Below are 24,734 nucleotides of genomic sequence, written 5' to 3'. Positions count from 1 at the left end.
TACACCTGTGGCAACTTACTCTAACTGGGGAAAACTGAGGAGTTTGCCTTGCCACTCCTCTGGGTTATGAGGAATGGCCTGTCTCTCTGATCTCTCTAAACTGAATGCCCAGTGTGGCTTCAGTGACAGGCACTGGAAAGATAAAGGATGAGTAGGCTCCGAAGAGCATGTGCTAGCCAAGGGAGCTGAGCACATTATGTCCCTTTCCACTGTGTTGGTGCAACATCAACAGAATCCCTAATCTACTATTTGTTGCTGGGCTCTGCTGAACTAAGAAACCAGGTTCCAGAAAAGGTCATTGTAGTATGGTATACTGCTCCAGGAGGCACAGAGTGTACTGGGTAGGGTACTGGCTTTGGCCAGGTGATGAGGTCCATGTAGGAAGCAAATATTATAAAGGTTTATTATCAGGAGGCTGATTGCATAAACAGAAGTCATATGGCCATTAGCTTGTTCCTGTCCCCCAAACCACCCCTCATTGTATTTAATTATGAAATAACCTTCACTACTAATAAATAATATACAGGCCAATATGTAAAGAATACCTCACTTTTAAGTTAAAAAGAATAAAAGTGCTTGGTGTGGTGGCTTGAATCTCAGCGCCCCCAGGCTGAGTTTGAGGTCAGCTTAGTCTACGTTCTAAAGTTCTAAAGTTCGAGGATAGTCAGGATTACATAGTGATACTATTGAGAAAAAAAAAGTTCTCTTTGGTAAAGTTCAAGGATAGTCAGGATTACATAGTGATACTATTGAGAAAAAAAAAAAAGTTCTCTTTGGGGCTAGAGAGGTAGCTTAGCAGGTCACAGTGCTTTCTACCTGTTCACAGCCTGGCATTTACATCTGGTGAATGCCTACAATCTCAGCACTCAGGAGGATCTTGAGTTCCAGGCCAATCCGGGTTACACTGGGCCACATTATGAGAACTTATCACTTTTCTCAATACAAACTAACCTGTTCACCAAGACCCTCAGGACTCCAATTGATCTGGACTCAAACATTCAAGAATCCAGTACACAGAAACACAATTAGAGGCAGAACATGCATTAGCAATCAAAGAGTCCATAACAGGGAAGGGTAGTAGAAGTTAAAGTATCCAAAGAGTGGCAATGCAAAAACGACAGAGACGACTATTTGGAAGGAAAACAGTACACCTCAGATCCTCAGATCTGCCCAAGTCCCTTGGTCAGAGAAGAAAGTTTGCCAAAGATCAGAGATGAAGACTGGAGAGGAAGGCAATATGTTGTTTCAACTACTACATTTCAAAACTGTACAATACTTAGGATTATTCTTAGTTGATGTATCAGTAATTTCTTCTTCTGCCAAAACAACTGTCTTGCTAGTAGGGGGGCAATCTAGTGTCTTAGAATAATCTTTATTCTATGCTGAGCAAGATAGTACATGCCTGTAATCCCAGTATCAGAAAGATTGAGACCCAAGGATTCTAAGTTCCAGACCAGCCTGAGATTCATTGGCAGACTGTCCACCAAGCCAAAACTCCTCAAAAAGAAAAGGTCTTAAGAGGTTTTAGAAAACCAGCTCTGTCCTCAGACCCACCCTGAGCAGCTCTCATCTATCAACTCCAGGTCCAAGAGATTCCCTGGTGCCTCTTCTGGCTTCGGAGGTCACCCCCAAATGTGTGCATACTCAAATACAGGTAAATTAAAGTCAAAGCAAAGTTCTTAATTGCTGACATTTTCTATGAATGGAAAGAGCTATCACAAAAACAAAGGTAAGAATCTAGACTCAATTTAGGACCTGGTTTCCTGAGCAGGAGTCCAGGCAAAAGGACTTAAACATTCCTATTTAGAAGGTAGCCGTGGTCAAGGAGAGAGAAGAACGCAAGGTTTCCTTTGCTTCAGTGATTCAGGCACCACCTGGCAGCTGAAGCATACACAGTACACACTTTAACTGGGTCACTAGAGAGGAAAAGCCTGAGGCTTCTGCCCAACAAGTTATATATAAATGAATCAGACACTACTTCCCCAATACAGGCCTGAACTTTGGCATTTCTCTCTTAGACAGAATATAATTTGGACTTCACTTTTACTAGACACGGGGGCAGGACAGCGAGGGAGGAATCAACCATGCAGAATAATAGGTAAAGAAACTTTCCGAGGTAAACATCAGGTGATCCTGATAATTATTTACACTGTGTCCAAGAACTTAAGGTAGGCAATTAGAAAAATTCCTAAGTGAACAAAAACATTCCCACATCCCGTTTTTTTACAAAGCATTGATTGGCTAGTTCAGTTCAGTTCTGTCCCAGGCTCACCTCGGAAGAGGCGACTCCGATCTTCTCGGATTCATACATAAGGGACAAGGACCTGCTGGTGCTGGCAGCAGTAGCCTCGGCCCTGCGCAACACCTCCTGTCTCAGGTACTGCTGCCTGTCAATGGGCGCGTCGGGGCCGTCGGGCAGATCGCTGGCGTCCTTCCATGGCGCCGACCGGGTGTCCTGTTCTTCCGCATCATCGTCGAAAGGATTATAACTTTTAGAATAGCCAGACATGGTGCCGGCGACGTCCTGAACCTAGGAAGCAGGAGGGGCAGCTGGGCGAGGAGTCGGTCGCCCAGGGCCGGCTGGCGTACTCACTGTGGCCGCCGCGCGCACTACTTCCGCCAGCACTGCGCTAGAGTCCCGCCTCCAGAGCCAACCACAGCGCCGAGTCGCGGAAGGGGGCGGGGGACGGGGGGGGCGAGGGAGAAAACACGGAGGTCACGTGGCCGGGAAGCCGGCTCCGCTGCGCCTGCGCTGTGAGGTCCGGCAGTGCCAGGCCCAGACTGTGAACCTGGCCGCCTGCGCCCGGGCGCGCGCTGTGATGGCGGCTGCTGGGGCCCGGGGAGGTGGCGGCGGCGGTGGCGGTGGTGGCGGCGGTGGCGGCGGCGGCGGCGGCGGCGGTGGCGGCGGCTCGGGGTCCAGCTCTGGCTCCAGCACCTCCCGAGGCTTTTATTTCAACACAGTGCTTTCACTGGCCCGCTCCCTGGCTGTGCAGAGACCTGCATCCTTGGAGAAGGTAACGCAGCGGACTGACAGGAGGAGGGGCCTGAGGTGGCGAAGCGGCGGGACGCTGATAGGGTCTGAGAAGGCTACTTAAGACTAGGGGGTGGCTCCTGAACAGAGGTGGCAGCGAGGTAGAGAGGTCGTTGGAAGAGGGGTCTGGTGAAGAGAGGAGTCGGGAAGTCGACAGGACGCAGGGAAGTCTGGTATAGGTAGGAGTGGGCGGGTGGTGAGCTGTGGGCGGACGGACTACAGCTGTGACATCTCAGATGAGGGGGTTGTGGCAGCATCGTGACTGCCAGTGAGGCGTGGCGGGATGAGTCAAGGACCAAGAGTCCAATCTGGGCCTTTGGTCCTGATTCTTTTCGTTTTTCATTCAGTGACCTTGGAGAGGTGTCTTTCTCCTAAAATGGGATTACCCCCCCCACACACACACACTTTTGCCCTTCTCATCCGATTGTGGAGAAAGACCGCTAAAGCACAGTGTCTGGAAGTGCTTTCTGATCTGCAAACCGTATTATTATTTAAGAAATGGTAGCGTTAGACTGGATCAAGAGATGATGAGTTTCGAGAAAGTGCAGCAGCAGGAATGGACAGTGGACTGTTAGTAGACAGAGAACTAAATTTAGGATTGCTTTATAAAAGAAAGACCGGCCAGTCCTTATCTTGGAAGATAAAAAGATATGCTTGGAGCTGGGATGGGAAGTGAACTGGGTGGGTGGTGAAAGGTAGAACCCCAGGATTAAGGAGACTAACCACTGTTAGCAAAAAACCAAAACACACAACAAAAGGATGTTGTGATAGGAAGAAGACAGACTTTAGTCAGAGCTGAGTCTAGGGGAAGAAAGGTCCATGCTCACACCCTATTTGCTTTGATGAGTTTACATATTAAGGCCAGGCACAGCGCGGATGAACAATACTGACCAGCTGCTTTTCTCCCAGGAATGTGTGAAGAGACTCAGCACAGTAGATTAACAGGGAAGGGAGGGGGCTGTCTGTCTATCCACTCAGCCTCCTGAAAGATGGAAAGAACCTGGGTGTCATGCGCACCTGCCTGCTGCTGGGTAAAGCTGAAAGGCAGAGTGACCTGGTCTTTGACCTTGTCCGTTCTCAAACTTGATATTATCGCTTACCTGCAAGGTGAACAGGTTCTGGAAGATCTGATGCCAACCTGACTTCTGGCTAAAGACTGAATAGAAACTGGACATAGTAGCACCTGTAGTAATGCTCCTCAGGGACAGTCCCACATCTGCAGAGGTGGCTGAGCAGCTGCTGTTCCTTCAGAGTTGGTTTCTCAGTACCCATGTCTGGCAACTTAGGCCTGTTTGAAAGTAACTCCAGCTTCAGGGCATCAGAAAGTCCTCTTCCGGTGTCTGTGAGCACCTGCATGCATAAGCCCATGCAAGCACAAATCAAAAATAATATTTTTTATTTCTTTTTTAAAAATTTATTTCATATATGTGAGTACACTGTCTCTTTCTTCAGACATACCAGAAGAGGGCGCCAGATCTCATTTCAGATGGTTGTGAACCACCATGTGGTTGCTGGGAATTGAACTCCGGACCTCTGGAAGAGCAGTCAGTGCTCTTAACCTCTGAGCCATCTCTCCAGCCCATAACATTTTTAAATTAAAAAAAAAAAAAAAAAAAAAAAAGATGGTTTAGGAATTGTGGTACAATTTAGGCAACATTTCAAAATCCTGACTCAAGGTGGGGAAAGGCAAGCAGCGTGTGTGTGTGTGTGTGTGTGTGTGTGTGTGTGTGTGTGTGTGTGTGTGTCTGAATATGAGTTTGAATGGTAAGACCATCTAAATTTCTATTCCTTATTACTTGTATCTTTAAACTTTTTTGTTTTATGTGTATGAGTGTTTTGCCTGTATATGCGTTCTGCACACCATATGTATTGGTGCTTGCAGAGGTCAGAAGAGGGCATCATTGACTCCCTTGGAACTGGAATTGTGTGAACTGCCACATGGCTGCAGGGAATCAAATCTGAGTCCTCTGGAAGAGCAGCCAGTGCTCCTAAGAGCTGAGTCATCTGTCCAGCCCGTCACCTTTGTTTGTTTGTTGTATGCTATAGTGGGCATGTGGAGGTCACAGGACAGAACTTACAGGAATCAGCTCTCTCCTCCTACCATGTGGGTCCCAGAGATCGGACTCAGGTTGTCAGGCTTGACTGCATGCACCTGTATTAACTGAGTAAACATCCCTTCTTCCCCCCACCTCCCTGTGGTGGAGACAGGATCTCACAACATAACTGAATTTCACAATATGGCTTTTCTGGAACTCCTGAGTATATTAAGCTGGCCTTTAACTCAGAGCCCCACGCGCTTGCTCCTGCCTCCCAAGAGCCGGGGCTGAAGGTGAGTGCCATCACACAGTACAGCTGGACAGGGCAGTTCCACATGTTGATTCTCTTGTGCAAAAAAACCAAAAACCAAAACACAGAACAGTACTTGGTAGGAGTGCTAATAGGATCAATAAAAAGATATGAATAAAATCCATCCTATGATGAGCTTGAGAAATATTTTAGCAGATAAGAGCTCTTGCTGTTCTCCTAGAGGATCCAGGTTCAAGTCTCAGTGCTCTCTTTTGTTCTCCATGGATATACTGTATGCACATGATACACAGATCTACACATAAGCAAAATATAAATAAAATTATAAATATAATTTTAAATTATATTTATATAATTTAAATAAATTATAAATAAATGCACATAAAATAAAAATATCACACCTCAAAACAACAACAACAAACATGTTTACATTTATGTAAAGAAGTGGAGATTGGAGGAGTCAGAACCTGTGGGACCTGGTTTGCCATCCACCACGTGGGTTCTGGACTCAGGTGTTCAGGCTTGGTGGCAAGTGTCGGTACAATGGCCACTGGTTATCTTGCCAATATGAACTGTATGACTCTTGAGGTTATTTAATTTTGTATTATACGTTTGAGTGTTTGGCCTGCATATATGCTGTGTACCACTTGCATGGTGTGCCCATGCAGGCCAGAAGCAGGCATTAGAATCCCTGGAGCTGGTGTTATAGGTTTATGAGCCACCGCTGGGAATCAAACCCAGATCTTCTGGAAGACCAGCCATGCCTCTAACTTCTAAGCCATCCCTCCAGCTCCTGAAGTGGATGATTCTTAAAATTGTCCTGCATCTCCAGCAGTAATAGCTTTCTTTCTCATTCAGCAGTTGAGAAGTGCACTTTGAACTCAACTTGTTTCTTATGCTCATTAGTCACAAAAAACATGGGAGGTGAATGAAACAACAGACACAGATACACGCTAGATAAACGTAAAGAAAAAATTAAAAGGACATTATGGGAACTCTGGATGTAGGCCAGTAGTAAAGTGTGCTTGGTAGAATACTTGCTTATCACGAACAAGGCCCTGGATTTGATTCCCACTAACCAAATCAATGCAAACCAAGACCTTAATATTCTTTTTTTCCCTTTTCAATAAGTAAATATTTTTACAGATTTGTTTGTTTCATGTATGTGAGTACACTGTAGCTGTCTTCAGACACACAGAAGAGGGCATCAGATCCCGTTACAGATGGTTGTGAGACACCATGTGGTGTCTGGGAATTGAACTCAGGACCTCTGGAAGAGCAGCCAATGCTCTGAACCACAGAGCCATCTCTCCAGCCCTTGATATTCTTTAATAGTAACTTTGGTAGTTTTGTTTTTTGTCATAATTGTTTGGGTCATTAAGACCACAGTATAATGTAAAGTTAAGTGATACTTCCCTAGGTTCCCTAAAAATACTTGATTTGGAAAATACTTAAGAAATCACCTTGTGCAAAAGAGAACAGACCCAAGGCCAATGTTTTTGCAGGGTTGGTTTGTGAGTTTGGCCCATGGCTGGTATCTGAGAAATTGAGCATTTGAACTGTTACCTCTATTCCATTTGATAAACATGGTTTGTTGTACCTAAAACCTCTGTGTATGGAATTTGATTCATGTAAAATATCTTCTTTTCTTCTGGAGATCTGTTTGATAGTTGCTAGGCAAATGATGTCTATGTGGCTAACCAGAAAAGTCAGCACTACACAGAGAAATCCTGTCTTCAAACAACAAAACTTAAAAAAAAAATAGAATAAAAATAAAAATCATTACATGTGTGGGGATTTTGCATGCATGCGTGTCTATGCACCACATTCATGTCTAGTGCATGTGGAGGCCACAAGAGGCCTTCAGATCCTCTGGAACTGGAGTTACAGATGGTTGTAAGCTACCATGTATCTGCTGGGAATTGAACCCACATCCTCTGGAAGAGCAGCCAGTACTTTTAACCACTGATTAATGTCTCCAGCTTCAGTGAAGCATGGGTTTCTTTTCGTTTTCTCTTATTCAGTTTGGACAGTCGGATCACCAGTTTCCTGGGAAGCCTCTCTAGCTGGGTGGGCTTGCAGTATAGCCACAGCTTCATCAGTCTTAGAACAGAGAGGCTAGAGACTGCAGCCTATGAAGTAGTCAGTTACTAAACTTTATGTTGATTTTTATCAGCAAGAGCAGGATGTGTGGACTAAATAAGAGGAAATAATAGTTCATCCAACATTTGCTTTTGCTTTTTTGGCGGGCCAGATACTAGCACGGAAACAATGTGAAATTTCTGACCTTACTGTGAACAGCTAACCCGTATGGTCACTTGTGACCGTGTGTTAAGGTGTTGCTGAGGATTGCAGACTTCTGAATGATGTGGCTAGTGGAAATAGCCTCAACTGTGGCAGCAGCTGTCTGTGTTGATGTCATAGTAACACACTGTTGGTATGACCCAGAAGAAAGCTCATCCTTAAAAGTTCTCAGTGATGTCTCTGTGTCTGGGCAGACAGCACCCGTCGTATTTCAGAATGCACTGATCTTGTACAATGAGGACTGTTGGTCCAGATGGTTTGCCACACAGTTCTAAGTCTGGTATATAGGCTGTGAAATAACTTGAAGGAAGTACTGGGTGGTAGAGGTTAATTACAGTATCAGGCACAGCTTGTATACTTGCCATTCTATGCATGTAATGGTTAATGAGATGGGCCTGGCTCTTTGCACCAAACTTAAGCTGGACTTAAGGTAATAAGAGTAACTTCTGGGTATACCAGCTACTGTCTTTTTTTTTTTTTTTTTTTTTTTTTGTAGTAGCAAGGAACACATGTGTTTAACCTCACAGGATGGAGAAAAATAAGGAAAGTCTGTGCATTTTCCCAATAGGACCTGTGTCTTTTCTCCTTTCTTCCAGTTTTTCAGTATAACAAATACATTTAGCTGTGAATACAACAGTATGTTTGTGGGCACTTTGAGGGACCCCCGAGATAAGTTTGTAAAGTAGGTTTCTGTAGGTGGCTGTTCGATGTTTATTGTGAGTTACTGGAATCATCTTGAATCATTTTGCTTTGCTTTTCTGTGTGTGCATTGCTTTATTTTTCTCACCACTATAGTCCTGGCAGGCATGAAGATTAGGAATGTAATCCTTGCTATGTAGATTAGGCTGGCCTTCAATTTGGGCAGTTTGTCCTCCTGCTTCTGCTGTGCCTAGCCCTCGTCTGAGGTCTTGAGGTTGTATTAGGATAGAGATTGCTGTGGTGTTTAGTTCTAGCAGGTTCACCTGCTTACTTCATCCATCTACTTTAAAATAGTTGATAAGAAGCCCTTAGCCATTTTAGGAGGGAAAATCTCAGAGGATCTTAAAGGCTTTCCTAGGACAGCAAAAATGGAGACAATGTGAAGATCGGTGCTGAGAAACCGACACTCCTCCCTCCCTTCCTCTCTCCCTTCTTTCCACCCTCCCTTTCTTCCTTTCTTTCTTACACGGTGGGTGTCTTGCCTGTGTGTATGTGTACTGTGTACATGCTAGGTGCCCTCAGAGGCCAGAAGAAGGCATTGGTTCTCCTTGGGTCCGGAGTTGCGGATGGCTGTGATCTGCCATGCAGGTGCTGGGAATCTGCAAGAACTTTCAGTGCTCTTTACCAAGCAGCCATCTGCCTGCCCCCAGCTCTGTTTTCTCTTTTTCACCTTCTTTCAGATAGGTGTCAGTGCTTGAAACTAGACCTGCCACCTGAGCTTAGCCCTTGTTAGTGTAGGCAACTCTGACATGTCTGGCACCTGAGGCACCTTGATAACACACTTTTCCCCATTTGTCCCTCTGTATGCCACAGTTATGAGACCACCCTGAGACTGCTCATTATATTTTTTTCTCTAATTACTTAAATCATTAATTCAGAAAGCATTTATTAAGCTACTTCTATTTACTGGCATGCGGGAGCCTAAGAAAATAAGAAACAGTTCTAATTTGGTGATTTGTCTAACCAGCAGCAAGTTAAACTTATTGTTAGTATCTACCTACTGAGGTATCCTGACCTGTCACTCAGACTGCTACCATATTTGGGAACTAACCATAAGGCTCTTAGATGTGCTAGATGTACCCTAAGTGGTAGGAAAACAGGTATGTATAACCAGGCCTGTTTTATACAGTGTTACGGTTGGAACCCAGGGCTTCATCCTTCCTAAGCAAGCAGGTACTCCCAACTGAGCTACATCCTCAGCTTAGAACTCTAAAATACTATTTATTTATTTCATGTATATGGGTACACTGTAGCTGTCTTCAGACACACCAGAATAGGACATTAGATCTCATTACAGATGGTTGTGAGCCACCATGTGGTTGCTGGGAATTGAACTCAGGACCTCTGGAAGAGCAGACAGTGATCTTAACAGCGGAGTCATCTCTCCAGCCACTCTAAAATATTTTAAGAATATTTTGATTCCTATGTGAACTTTAACTTCTTTCTTATAAGACTTGGGTCTCAAAAATCTTTACCACCATCAAGAATACTTTCTGTGAAGATTTTTGAGACTAAGTTCTCCTCAGGCCTCAGCTCTTGCTCTCCAGGAGAAGGAGGAGAGGAGGGATAAAGAAGAAGCAGGCTTTTCAGTGATGGAGTCATCATGGAGGCTGGTCTCCAGGCTCCTATACCTTCCTGACTCCACCTGGCCCTGCTTCAGCTGCTCCCAGGAAATAGAGCGACCTACTGGTCCATGTCACACCAGTGGGACTCCTAATTCTGTGTCACCGAGAGTCCTGGACAAGCTGCACAGTTGGCAGCTTTCCTTACCTTGTATTCTTGCTCCTGCCCTCAGGAGACCTTTTCCAGAGTCCTTTCCCTAGGACCTAGAATGACTTCTGTTTCTTCAGTTAGAACGCCAGTCTTTAGGATCTTAGCTATTGATCTGCTACTTAATAACACTGAGGTATTAGGGACAGATGGAACTTTCCTTGGTAGACTGTGTGCTTGTTACACAGTCTGTAACTGGAGGAATTTATTTATTTTTGTGGTGCTTCACACATGCTAGGCAAGTGCCTCTTGAGGGCTAATTGCAGTCCTGTGCTGCCACACCCAGGTTTGAGGCTGGTTTTCAAACTTTGTTAGAGAATGTCTAAAGTAGCTTTTATTCCACTACTGCAGTTTCTGCCTAATGTTCGGAGAACTTTGTACCTTGGGTGACAGGATCAGTTCTTGTGAACGCTGCGAACTCTTCAGCTCACAGTTCTTGTTCTTCACCTCACCATCTATTTTGCATTCACAACGACTACAGCATATCTGGGGCTTTATTTCTATTGTGCTTGGTTTTCAAGATTTCTAGTCTATTTCTGTCTTGGTATTCAGTGAGGTCAACATCTGCTTGAGATGCACTTCCCAGCTTGTAGTCAAGGGTTTACTGCAGAGATCTAGAGCAGGGATAGGGCTCATATTGTTATTCCCTGTCAGACATTGTAGTCTCATGCTACTTGCCTAGTGTATGAAATAGTGGTTTTGTATTTTTTTCTGTTTTCTTAGGACAAGAGATCCATATCTTATAGCTCCATAACTTCATAACTACAGGTAAAAGCTCAAGGCTCAGAAGAGATTTGATTTTATATAATTTTAAGGTATGAGTAAGAGTTTGTGTATCTGTATGTAGGTGTACTCATCCATTTGTCTACTTTTTACAGAAGAAGGCAAATACAGAAGGGTTTGGCAGGTTTAACATTTATTAAAGTTATTACATTTCACATTTACTGAGGATGGGGGAGACTCAAGCTGTGGCAGTAATGGGGAAGTCAACTTGCCTGGAGTTGATTCTATTTCTGTGCACCCAGGGATTGAACTCAGGTTGTCAGGCTTAGCAGCCACCGTTCTTTACACAGTGAACAACCTTACTTGCTCACCGGTCACTTAGAGAAGGGAAGGAGCTGAAGTAAAACTGAGTACTCCCTGTTGTACAGTTGTCCATTGGAATGGGTGTACTGGGAATCATATGTATACATGTCTGTGCCGACCGTCCTGTCAGATACTTGAACAGGACTTAACAAATTGGAGGCAGGTGTCCTAGTTAGGGTTTTATTGCTTCAGTGAAACATCGTGATCAATGAGCAAGTTGGGGAGGAGCTTATTTGTCTTACACTTTCATGGTACAGTTCACCATCAAAGGAAGTCAGGACAGGAACTCCAACAGGGCAGGAACCTGGAGGCAGGAGCTAATGCAGAGGCCATGGAGAGGTGCTGCTTACTGGCTTGCTTCCTCTGGCTTTCTCAGCTTGCTTTCTTATAGACCCCAGAATCACTAGCACAGGGATGGCACCACCCATGATGGGCTGAGCCCTTCCCATCAATCACTAAGAAAATGCCTTACAGCAGATCAAATGGAGGCATCGTTTCAATTGAGGTTCTCTCTTTTCAAATAACTCTAGTTTGTGTGTCAAGCTGGTCTAGATCAGCCAGCACAGGGAAGGAAGGCATGTAAACTATGGTTTCTAGCTTTTGACTAGGTTAAAGCAGATATAGTACTGCCTGTGTGAAATGTAGAAGAGGCATGTTAAATTGCAGAAGAAAATACATCTACCTGTAGATGACCATAAGAACATTAACAATTTTATTACATTCGTCTATTTATGTATCAGTATATATATATTTGTGCGCCCTTGTGTGTGTGTTTTCATGGCATGTATATAGAAGACAAGGGACAACATTCTAGGGTCAGTTCCTTCTTTCCACCATGTGTGTCCTGAGGACTTGGATGCACATTGCCAGGCTTGGCAACAAGTGCCTTCACCCACTGAGCCATCTCATCAGCCTTAAGAGAATATTTTTAATGAAATTTCTGTCTTAGACTATGTATATCACGTCACAGTTACCTTGTCTGTTGTGATGGGTTAAAGCACTTAGAAAATGTTAGTTCTATGTACACTTGAGAAAGACACTTGGAAAAACAAAACAAACAGGTTTAGCCAGGGTAGTGATGTACACCTATAATCCCAGCAGGCAGATCCCTGAGTTAGAGGCCGGCCTGCTCTACATAGTAAGTTACAGTACAGCTCGGATACAGATCCTCATGTTGTGGTGGCCTTCAACCATAAAACTATTTTGTTGCTACTTCATAACTATAATTTTGCTACTGTTATGAATTATAATGAAAAATTCCTGTTTTTTTGATGGCCTTAGGCTACCCCTATGAATGGGTTGTTGGACACTACTCCGGGGGTTTCAACCCAGTGGTTGACAACCACTGGCATAGAGAGGCCTTGTCTTAAAAAAAAGGTTTAGCAATGAAACTCATACCACTGGTTCTTTAAGCTTAGCTTTTAGTTCCCAGAGAATTGTATCTGTGCAAGGACTCTCTCAGAGGTTTCAAGTAACAAAAGTTGTGCTGGAAGCAGTGCTGCTATTGTAGCTTTCCTTTGACCTACTCAGTTTCCCACAGCTTGTTAGGGTTGATTCTCATATGGCTTTTCTGCTCAGTGTCCCGACTTTCTCCTTGCTTTTGTGTTTCTGTAAAGGATCAGGTCAAAGTATTACCACAAATGCTTATTTATTTTTGGTTATGTATAGGGGAGGAGATCTGGATGTGCATGTGAATACAAGGTAAAGATGCCTCAGGGTGTCAGATATCCTGGAACTAGTGTTACAGGCTGCCGTAAGCCATCTGTATATGTGCTGGGAATTAAAGCTGGGTCATGAGAAGCAGCATGTGTCCTTAGCTGCTAAGCTATCTCTCTAGCCCAACCCCCTTTTAAAGACAGGGTCTCATGTATGTAGATGAGGCTGACAGTAACTGGAGTTACTGTTAGTTCTAAGCCACCTAACCAGGTCCTCTGCAAGAGCAGTATGTGCCACTGAGCTATTTCTCCAACCCTTTGTTTTGTTTTTGTTAAAGACTTATTTTATTATTTTATTATTATTATTTTATTATTTTTTAATTGTCTATGTGTATACATATGCCTGCAAATACAATGTAGTTGGATTACCCTGGAGCTAGAGTTACAAACCACCCAGCTGCTCTAAGTGCTGAGCCATTCCTTCAGCCCCTGTGTTTTGTCTTAAATCTTATTTTCTAGGTTCAAAAGCTGCTGTGCATGTGCCCAGTAGATTTCCATGGAATCTTCCAACTAGATGAAAGACGGAGAGATGCAGTGATTGCATTGGGCATTTTTCTCATTGAGTCTGATCTTCAGGTGAGCCTTTACTAAGTTTATAATTTCAATAATGTAAAGGGGGTGTAATGAGAATCCACATTTGTATTGTGTATATATTGTGTATATTCCAGCTAGAAGTGTGAGTCCCAACCTAATCAAAGTGCTGAGGGGCGTGCAAGATGGGGTAAATGGGGCAGTGGCATTGATCTGAGGAAACATACCAAATCTTTGTTTAGAGGAAGGATCGTTACATGGCTGGTGGTCTTGTATTAACTGTGTAGCCCAGGCTGTGTCAAACACACAGGAATCTGCCTCCACCTCCTGGGTACAGAGGTTTAAGGCTCACATCACCATGCCCAACCAACTTAAATGATTCTTTAAAAGAAATGCTAAAGTTTTTTAACTATCTTAAAAGTTAGGGATAAAATTCTTTTGAGACCTAATTGCATATTTTACAAAGTAGACTTGTTTTTTTTTTTTTTTATAGTAGGTAAAATGTTCTTTTGGCATATAGTTCATTAGTCATATAATATCAAAACTGAATAGAAATAAAATTTGAGTAATAAATAAAAATTAATAGTTTTTTGATAGGGATTAAACCCCAGTCTTGTTACTACAGTGGAAAATGGTGTACTGCTGTTTCTCTCTCTCTTTTTTATAATTGTCAACACTAATTGAAGCAAATTTTTGATCATTGGATATCAATTCGAATTCATTTATATGTTGTTTATCATTTCTAGATACTAATTTTGAATTCTAAGTTTGATTGTTATGTTAGGAAAATAATGTTATATATTTGAATATTCATCTAAAACCATTAGGCCTGCACTTCCTAGAAATTATACTCCAATAAGCATTTTTATTATTATTGTAGATAAAGACTTGCCTGGAACTAGTTGTGTAGATCAGGCTGAATGTAGTAAGGTTCTCCAGCTTTAGTTTCTCCACTGTTGGAATTTCAGGCATGTGTACACACCTGTTCTGTATTTCGACCGAATCTATGACTTTTTCACACATGTTTCACACCTGTTCTGTATTTCGACCGAATCTATGACTTTTTCTGCAGTGTTGTCCCTGCGCTCAGCCTTGCATTCACCAGGCAGGCCCTGTGCCACTCAGTTGTGCCCTTGCCCATTCCAGTTTTGATTTGTCCTTAAAATATATTTGGCATATGCATGACTTGGCAGAGTTTCTTGTAAATCCCAAACATATACCTGACTTTTTTAAGATGGCAAGGAAGAAAAAAGTACAAACTCTGTCTCTTGCAGTTTGGCTTCTAGGTAAGGAGTGAGCAGAGGTGTGGGGTCGACACAGACACATGACAGTTTACCTGGACTGCCAGGGCCACCTGTGCACTCATGGATACAGATGGACCCCAGGATGCTTTACTAGACCTGGAGAAGGCCAAGGCCATGTCTCTTGCCTTGGTTCACTCTAGTCTGTACTGCTTGACTCTGTCCCGGATGTATTGGCCACCTCCAAGTCTCTTCTGAGCCGTCAGAGCAGCAGGTGTGCCCCAAGCAATGGAGGTGGAGTACTGCCTGAGTACTACTAAAGCCACTGCATTATGTGGGGGAGCCCCAGCTCCTCTGCAGGAGCTGTGCAGTGCAGCCTTTGGAGTTGAGTGTCTGTGGTTCTAGACGGATGTTCTAGCCACTACCTTTTATCATTGTCAGATTTTTTTTCCTTTTTGCATATAAAGCCGTATTTAGATCAAGCTTAGAATAATCATGGCTTTCGTTCATTGGGCATTGGATGCTTGACAGCTGGGTGCCAAGCACAAGTGGTAGCTCACACCTGTAATCCTAGCACTTGGGAGACAGATCTCACTCAGTTAACTATGCTCAGCCTGGTCTACAGCATTTCAGGCTATCCAGGGCTACATAGTGACACCCTGTCTCAAAATAAAATTGAATGAATGAATGAATGATTTAGGAGGAAAGCTGTTTCTTTCATTGGGTGCTATTAGCCTTTAAAGTCTAATGTTCAGCTTTCAAGACCTCAGAGGGAACACAAAGCACACGGTTTAATGGCAGTAGAGGAAGAGGCCGGGGTAAGAAGAGAGGAAATGTCAAGTCCAGAAGCTTGTGGCCTGTCAGGGACCCTTTAGTCCCAAGAATCTTGTCTTAGATTCATAGGTGGTTTGGGGACATCTGTACTCCTGCTGTTGACAGCAGATGTAAGTACTTGCTTTCGGGTACCTTCTAGAGAGTCCTTCAGAGAAGCCCCCTTGGCTACATTTTACACGGCACAGGGCGGAGACTGTGTTATCTTCTGGACTGGGATGCGTGTGAATGGCCGGGTACTTTACATTATTCCTGGAGAATCCGAGATTATTACATATATCTTGCTTAATCTTTGTGCTTATCTGCTTAGTCACTTATCAAACATAATTTTTTGTTTGTTTTTTAGCACAAAGATTGTATTGTTCCTTATCTTCTTCGACTCCTCCGAGGTCTTCCAAAAGTGTATTGGGTAGAAGAAAGCACAGCTCGGAAAGGCAGAGGTAATTTTGTGTGATATTTATCCTGAATGTGAGAGAGAGAAAGAGAGAGAGAGAGAGAGAGAGAGAGAGAGAGAGAGAGAGAGAGAGAGAAACAAACTTGGAAATTAGACAGCTTTTGGCAGGTCTCAGCAGATGTGGAACACCTTAATTGCCAGTTGCAGATGTGGCTGACCTTACTCACTGCTGTCTAGAGCCCATGGGTGAAAGGAGAAGGACGCTCAGCCTGCAGCTTTCTAGTGACTCTTGGGGGAATGAGCAAATCCTTTTGAGACTGTCAGAAACTTTCATGCTTATGTGTCCCTGGCTCCAGTTGTGCCATCTGCACCTGTCCATCCCCAAACCAACCATCTGCCCCAAAGCTAACAGATTCACTTCTAGAGGAAGGTCAGTTCTCCATGTTACAATACTGCTGTTTCAAAAGGGGGAGGTGGATTTGAGGACACAACCAGAATTGCTCACTAGAAATAGTTTTATCATTTTTGTTGCTGTTAAGCCTCAGCTAAACTCCTACTTTAAAAGATTATGCCTGGCATGGCTCACACCTTTAATCCTAGCACTTGGGAGGCACAGGCAGATGGATCTTTATTTAAGGCTAGCCTCGTCTATAAAGCAAGTTCCAAGATAGGCTACACAGAGAAACCCTGTCTTCAAAAACAAAAACAAAACAAAACATTATATTAATTGATTTTGTGTGCCACGATGTGCATCTGGAGGTCAGAGGAAACTTAGGAATTGATTCTTTCCTTCTACCATATAGGTCCCAGAGGTTAAACTCTGGTTATGGAACTTGGTGGGAAGAGCTTTACCTACTGAGCTATCTCCCTGGCCTTCAATTGACCTTAAGCACATTTAGAAATAGGATGAATTCAAACTGGGTGTTGTGGCACACACCTTCAAACCCAGCACATGGGAGGCAGAGGCAGGAGGATCTCTGAGTTTGAGGCCAGCCTGGTCTACAGAGTGACTTCCAGGACAGTCAGTGCTACACAAAGAAACTCTAGTCTCAAAAAACCCAAACAAAGAAACAAAGCAAGGAACAAATAAGGAAAAAAAAGGAATGAATCATATGCATTTTAAAAAAAAAGTTTACTTATCTGTCTGTCTACCTGGGTTTTTTTGAGACAGGGTTTCTCTGTGTAGTCCTTGCTGTCTTGGAACTAGCTGTGTAGACCAGGCTGGCCTCAAACTGAGAGTTCCACCTGCCTCTGCCTCCCACGTGCTGGATTAAAGGTGCGCGCCAACACCGGCATGGGCACACTCTTTTAAACTGATGTTTTATTTTGGATTTTGGGGGTTGGGGTGTGGAAGGGAAAGTCACAGCCTTGTCCCACATTCTCTCTGCTGCCCTCCTTCATGTACTTTCCCTTCTTCCTTGTCCTTCCTCCCTCTCCCCTCCCCTTCTCTTCTTCCTTCCTGTCTGTCTGTCTGTCTTTGTGAAGTAGTCATAGGTCCACTCTGTACCAAGTTTGTGTTAGCTACAGCACTAATGTTGTGTCCTGACATCCTGAAGCTCTCACTCAGCCTGAAATACTTCCAGCATTTTAGGATTCCCAAAAAACTTAAAAATTACAAAAAAACTTTCTTTGTAGTTTGTAGTGCTTTATATAAAACCTTTGGGTGTGTCCTGATGGGAGGTAATGAAAACATTGAGTTTTTTCGCAGTAGGGAGGCTGCCCTAACTTGTTAAAGGGCTCACTCCGCCAAAGGCATTTTGCTGTTATCATAAACATCTTGTGCCTGTACACCTCCTCATCTGTAGATTTTTAGCCCTTTAAGTTACCTGCCATGCCTAAAACTGAATCCTCAAGTTATGAATGTTTCCACAGTTCAAAGGACCATGATAAATAGAAGTTTGTGCATGTAACTGTTACCTAGATTGAGAAGTACAGTCTCAGCATATATTGATACTCTTTCATTTTTAATTTTAATTTCCATCTTTTATGGAAGATATGGGTGTGATATGTACTTGAGAGTGCCATGTCCTCAGTCCCAGAGCTCCTGGAATGGAAGGATGGTGGTGAGCATGGCCAGTGTGTGCACTCAGACATGGCTTCCTGAGAAAGCAGGATGCGTCTTAACTGCTGAGTCATCTGTCTCGGTCTGACAGTCATCATATACATGTCATTTATGAATGTAAATAAAACTTTTAAAGATACTTTTATATATACAGATTCATGTTAAAATGAAAAATTTGATGTTAGAAATATATAATTTTATAGGATTTATGTGTGTACTGGAGACTGAACCCAGTGCCTCGTGCATGCTAATTATATGCTTCACCACTGAGTGTGTGTGTATGTTTGGAGGCTTGGGGGATAATGTGGAGTGAGGAAGATATGTGGGGGGTATAGCAAGTGTGAGGTGTCTTTGTGTGCCCACGTGTGTCCGTGTGTGTATCTGTATATTGATAAGATGGTTCTAACCATCTTGGAACTCAACAAGAATACTTGGCTGGCTGGCTGGATAGCAAACCTCAGGGACCCTTCCGTTTGTTGTCTCTGCCTCGATGGCACTGGAATTATGTGTGCTGCCATGCCAGCTCTTCGAGTGGTTACTAGGGATCAAGCTCAGCTCCTCATGCTTGGTACGTTCTTACTGACCTGTGTCTCAAACTGCTGCCTTCCTTTTTTAATTTTCCTGGCAGTAGAACTAGTGCTAATGCTGCTAAAATCTAGAGTAATGGTTTCTAAAGTGTGCAATCTAAATTATAGTAAACCCCAAAGTGATTCTGATGCTCACATAGGTTTCAGAGATACCAGGTGGCATTTTAAAATTCTAGTAGAATTCTAATAGTTTTCCATATCATAACTGAGACTATATCCATGAAAAAGTAGATATTTGCATGTCTTTGACTCAGAATTAATTGATTACATTATTGCATGTAATCATTACACTACATTATTTACATAGCACACAATGAGCATTATTGAAACCATAGTGGAAGTTCTAACATTTGAAGGGACACCTGGTAGAAAGGTTGCAGAAGAATAGTTTTTGGTGTTTTAGATAAGGTACTCCTTCCAGCCTACTTGCTTTGAGGAATTTCCCTGCCCTGCCGTTAGGCTTAATTTGAAAAGGATTTAAAATTTTAGGGGCATGCTGAGGGTATGTGGTTCCATAGTCAAGTGTGTAGTTCCAGGTCTGAGACTCTGGGTCAATCTCTAACACAATATGAATGTGTGTTGTTTATGCTTTGTTCTGCTAAAAATGATATGAGTATGAATTTGACGGTTAACATTCATATACCATTGTTTATACTCTATTTAGGTTTATCTCTTGGGCTGCAGATATGGCTCACTTGTTAGAATGCTTGCCTCCAACATTCTTGAGGCCTTGGATTTTATCTCCAGCACCACATGAACTAGGAATGGAACTAATAATCCATTCCCAAAAAATTTGTTACCAGTAATCCCATTATCAAATGTGTAATCTCAGCAGCACTTAGGAGGTAGAGAAAGGAAGATCACAAGTTCAAGGTTGGGTCAGGGAGGTGGCTACACAAGCTTCATGCCCAGAGTTCAGACCATAGAACCATTGTAAAAGCTAGATTTGGTCAGTCAGGCCACAGAAATCTCAGCATTCCTACTACAAGGTAGGAGGTGGAAACAGGAGACTCCTGTGGAAGCCTACAGGTCAGTTCAGCTGGAAAATGCTACTCAACACAAAAGAAAATGATCTTACACAAGGCGAGACTCTCAAACCTGAGAGTCTTCTAACCTCCGAAGGAATGCTCTGGCATCTGCATCCTCACACACATACCACAGAACTCAAGAGTTCGAGGCCATATTCAGTAACTATGAGTTTAGTCCCTGGGACTTACATGAATGAAGAAAAGAGCTGACTGTACTGACTGAAGAAGTTGTCTTCTGACTTCTACACCCATATGTGTCATATGACATGCACACATACACAGGAAGTGTCATTAAAACAACTGAAAATTAATGCAAAAGTCTATAATAAATGGGTAGAACTAAATCTCACCAAACTCAACTCTGGCCTTCTTTTAGCTATTGTTTTGCTATGTGTTCTTTTTGTGGGGCTAGGGTCCAGCTAGCCCTCAAATTCCCTGTGTGGGGAGAATGACTCTGAACTTTGGCCTATGTGTTGGGACTACAAGCTTGACCTACTACATGTGCTTTCTTAGCTCACGTAAGCTGGTCCTTAGACTGTGTGAGAACAGGAGCATGTGGAATCAGGTTCCTAGTTTGTTCTCATGTCTTCCAGGTAACCTTCCAGTTGCAGAGAGTTTCAGCTTCTGCCTGGTGACCTTGCTGTCTGATGTGGCTTGCAGGGACCCCTCACTTAGGGATGAGGTAAGCATCTGGTATTTGTTCGTGGATGTTAATTGAGAGAATTCCAGAGTGATGAAAAGGGCTGTGAAGTGTGATTGGATTGTTAGTTTTATATATTATATGTGCATGTATATGTGTTGTTACATATATGTATATACATGCAGAAGCCAGAAGAAGGCATTGGGTATTTTCTTCTTGAGATTTTCACTTTTTTGCATAAAAATTCTATATGTATGTACGTGTGCATGTATGTATTTATGTATTCATGTATTTATTGATTTGGATGCTGGGGACTTAACCCAAGGCCTGTACTTCCTCAGCAAACACTTTACCACTGAGCCAAATCTTCTCAGCTCCACCTTTCTGAAACAGGGTCTCTCACTGAACATGAAGCTCACCATTTGAGCTAGTCTAGCTCATCATCAAGTGCCAGCAGCTCACCTGCCTGCACACCCCAATGCTGCTGTTGCAGTCAGTGCACTCAGTATTCCCAGATTTTACACAGGTGCTGGCAACTTTCGCTCCTATCTTACTGCTTTCCCAGAATGTACTTTGATCCACTCTGCCATCTCCCTGACCCCTTTACTTGATGCTATTAATAGCAGTACTTTTCAACTGAAATACTTTTGGGTATTTTTCAGGATCTCTGAGTCTTACCTCATTCAGCATGCCATGTGTGAGCCCAGCCTGGTCTACAGAGCTCATTCCAGGAGAGCCAAGGCCACACAAAAGTCTGTCTTTAAAAAAGCAAAACGGGGGGGGGGGGGGTGGAGAGATGGCTCAGTGGTTAAGAGCACTGAGTGCTCTTCCAGAGGTCCTGAGTTCAAACCACATGGTGGCTCCCAAACCATCTGTAATAAGATCTGATGCCCTCCTCTGGTGTGTCTGAAAACAGCTACATTGTACTTATATATCATAAATAAATAAGTCTTTAAAAAAAAACAATAAAAAAAGGGGGGGAGTAGGGAACAGTGGAGGATGATTCCTAGTGTCAGCCTCAGGCCTCCACATGAAAGTACACACACATGTGCCCAGAGATACACAGAGAAAGGCAGAGGTACTCACTTTTCTTCTCTAGGTTCTTGATTGAAACTACTCATAAAAGATAATTTTTTTGTTTCTTCTGTGTGTATGGGTATGATGTGTATTCCTGTGTGGGCATTCTTGTCGCTGAGGAGGCAGATATAGGAGGTTTCCTGGAGATCACCTGCCAACTGTCCATGGTGAATTCTGAGTTCTAAGTTCAGTAAAAGACTGTTTCAAAAAATAAGACTGAGAACAATTTTTAAAAAAAAGTTGACTTTAGGCCTTCACACACACACACACACACACACACACACTAAAATGACCAAGGGCATCCATACATTCTCCTGACACAAAACAAAACAAAACTCAAAAGGGGTGGAGAAATGTCTGAATAGATAAAAGCACTTCCCATATATGACTGATGAACTGAGTTTGATTATAGGGTTCCATGGTAGAAGAAGCAAACCAACTCCTGAAAGATGTACTCTGACCTACACCTGTGTGTCATGGAACACGTGTCTACACTCACACACACCATCATATGCACACATAAAAAATACCCATGCACATACACACTAGGGAATAAAAAAAAATAAATATCTTAAGGAGTAAAATGGGTTTAGAGACAGCTTAGTCAAGATGTCAGCCTTATTTAGTCAGTGAGTGCAAGAGTCCACAAGAAACTGTCTTTAAAAAACAAAATGGGAGCAAGACAATGGTGACCCACACCTTTAATCCCAATACTTGGGAGGTAGAGACAAGTAGATATCAGAGTTTGAGGCCAGCCTGGACTACAGAGTGAGTTCCAGGACAGCCAGGGCTACACACCAAAAAAAAAAAACCTACTTCAAAAACATTACAAACAAAAAAATACAGCAGGCTTCTTATCTATTTCATCATAGAAATACCCAGTACCAAGGGTCCATAGGAGTTCTGTCACTTTGCCTATGCTGATCATTACAAGGTCTTATAGACATTGCTTCGTTGAGTCTCTGGTGGTTTGAATTAGAATGGTCCTGTAGATTCATATTGATTGCTTAATCACCAGGAGTTGCACTATTTAAGGATTAAGAAATGTGGCTGTGTTGGAAGAAGTATGTCACTAAGAGTGAGATTTAAGGTTTCACAAAGCCTGGCCTAGTCCCTCTCCCTCTGCCTATGGATCAAGATGTAGCTCGCAGCTACTTCTCCAGGACCATGACTGCAATGCTGCTGCTGTGATATTAATGAACCGAGTCTCTGAAACTGTAAGCCAGCTGTAATTTAATAAGAGTTGCTGTGGTCATGGTGTCTCTTCCCTGCAATAGTGAAGAGACATTACATGCCTGTTATACTAAGTACAATCTTCTTGTCTTTAGTGATTCAGTGCCCTCTCACTTTTTTGCATCTTACAGAATTAGTGAAGACATGTCTCCTGGGGTTTTCTATTGTGGAGGATTAGGATTTACACAGTGAACTCACTGTAGCATTGCAGTTTCCCTGGGCCTTCAATTCCCTTTAACACTAAGCTATAAATTTACACAGTATCTTTCCACAAACCCAGCCCTGTAAAGGATAATAAATGGAAATCTCCAACACAAGAAGGGAAACCACACCCTAGGAAAAGCAAGAAAGTAATCTTGCAAGAAACTCAAATGAAGATAGTCACACAAACATAATTCCACCTCTAACAACAAGAATATCAGGAAACAACAATCACTATTCCTTAATATCTCTTAACATCAATGGACTCAATTCCCCAATTTAAAAATATATATATAGACTAACAGACTGAATATGTAAACAGGATCCAGCATTTTGCTGCATATAGAAAACACACCTCAGTGACAAAGACAGACACTATTTTAGAGTTAAAGGCTGAAAAACAATTTTCCAAGCAAGGAAAAAATCTAGCAAGATGAACTCTCAGTTCTGAGTATCTGTGCTCCAAGTTCATAAAGTTCCTAAGTATATATTTAACCGCACACAATAATGGTGGGAGATTTCAGCACCCCATTCTCTTCAATGGACAGATCATGGAAACAGAACCCGAACAGAGACACAGTGAAACTAATACAAGTTATGAACCAAATGGATTTGACAGACATCTATAGGACATTTCATCATAAAACAAAACAATATACCTTCTTCACAGCACCTCATGGTACCTTCTCCAAAACTGACCATATAATCTGTCACAAAACAGGCCTCACCAGATACAAGAAGATTGAAATACTCCCATGCATCCTATCAGATTACCATAGACTAAGGCTTTTCTTTAATAACAACAAAACAATAGGAAGGCCACATACACATGGAAGGTGAACAATATTCTACTCAATGATAACTTGGTTGAGGAAGAAATAAAGAAAGAAATTAAAGATTCTTTAGAATTTAATGAAAATGAAGGCACAACATACCCAAACTTATGGGACACAATGAAAGCAGTGCTAAGAGGAAAACTCATAGCTCTAAGTGCCTCTAAAAAGAAACTGGAGAGAGCATACAGTAAGAGCTTGACAACACACCTGAAAGTTCTAGAACAAAAGAATCAAGGAAATAAAATCAGGGCTGAATTCAACCAAGTAGGAACAAAAAGAACTATACAAAGAATCAATAAAACCAGGAGCTGATTCTTTGAAAAAAAATCATTAAGATCGATAAACCCCTAGCAGACTAACCAGAGGGCACAGGGACAGAATCCAAATTAACAAAATCAGAAATGAAAAGGGAGACATAACAGAAACAGAAAATTCAAAAAACTATCAGATTCTACTACAAAAGCCTATACTCAAAAAAAAAAAAAAAATATGGAGGAAATGGACAATCTTCTAGACAGATACCAGGTACCAAAGTTAAATCAGGATCAGATAAACCATCTAAATTGTCACATAACCCCTAAAGAAATAGAAGCAGTCATTAAAAGTCTCCCAACCCCCCCCAAACAAAAACCTAGGACCAGGTTTTGAATTCTATCAAACCTTTAAAGAAGACCTAAGACCAATACCCTTCAAACTGTTCCACAAAATGGAAACAGAAGGAACACTAACAATTTTGTTCTATGAACCCACAATTACTCTTATACCTAAACCACACAAAGACCCCACAAAGAAAGAAAACTTCAGACCATTCTCTTTGATGAACATCGATGCAGAAATACTCATTAAAATTCTCAATAAAACTGAATCCGAGAACACATCAAAACAATTATCCATCATGATCAAGTAGGCTTTATCCCAGGGATGCAGGGATGGTTCAGTATACAGAAATCCATCAGTGTAATCCACAATATAAACAAACTCAAAGAAAAAAAAACACATGGTCATCTCACTAGATGCTGAGAAAGCATTTGACAAAATTCAACACCCCTTCATGTTAAAAGTCTTGGAAAGATCAGGAATTCAAGGTCCATACCTAAACATAGTAAAAGCACTATACGGCAAGCCAGTAGCCAACGTCAAACTAAATGGAGAGACACTCTAAGC

General features: G+C 42.5%; 2 protein-coding genes across 2 annotated transcripts in view; one reads left to right on the top strand and one right to left on the bottom strand.

The window, feature by feature from the left end:
- Nucleotides 1-2,610, bottom strand: part of SNAP29 (synaptosome associated protein 29) — a 29,485-nt gene extending 26,875 nt beyond the window's left edge. The window contains exon 1 of the mRNA XM_080919320.1: nt 2,273-2,610. Within this exon, the coding sequence (XP_080775446.1) occupies nt 2,273-2,509 (237 nt within the window). The 5' untranslated portion in view covers nt 2,510-2,610. The remainder of the gene's footprint in view (nt 1-2,272) is intronic.
- A 209-nt stretch (nt 2,611-2,819) lies between these two features.
- PI4KA (phosphatidylinositol 4-kinase alpha) overlaps nt 2,820-24,734 on the top strand; it is a gene marked incomplete at its 5' end in the record, with an annotated part of 118,694 nt that continues 96,779 nt past the window's right edge. Inside the window, 4 exons of the mRNA XM_080918640.1 lie at nt 2,820-3,014; nt 13,369-13,485; nt 15,859-15,952; nt 20,177-20,265. Coding sequence (XP_080774766.1) covers nt 2,820-3,014; nt 13,369-13,485; nt 15,859-15,952; nt 20,177-20,265 — 495 coding nt within the window. The remainder of the gene's footprint in view (nt 3,015-13,368; nt 13,486-15,858; nt 15,953-20,176; nt 20,266-24,734) is intronic.

The sequence above is a fragment of the Micromys minutus genome (genome assembly GCF_963924665.1).
Source record: "Micromys minutus genome assembly, chromosome: 7".
NCBI lineage: Eukaryota > Metazoa > Chordata > Mammalia > Rodentia > Muridae > Micromys > Micromys minutus.
The sequence above is the reverse complement of the archived record's forward strand: the minus strand, read 5'-3'. Positions and strand labels throughout refer to the sequence as shown.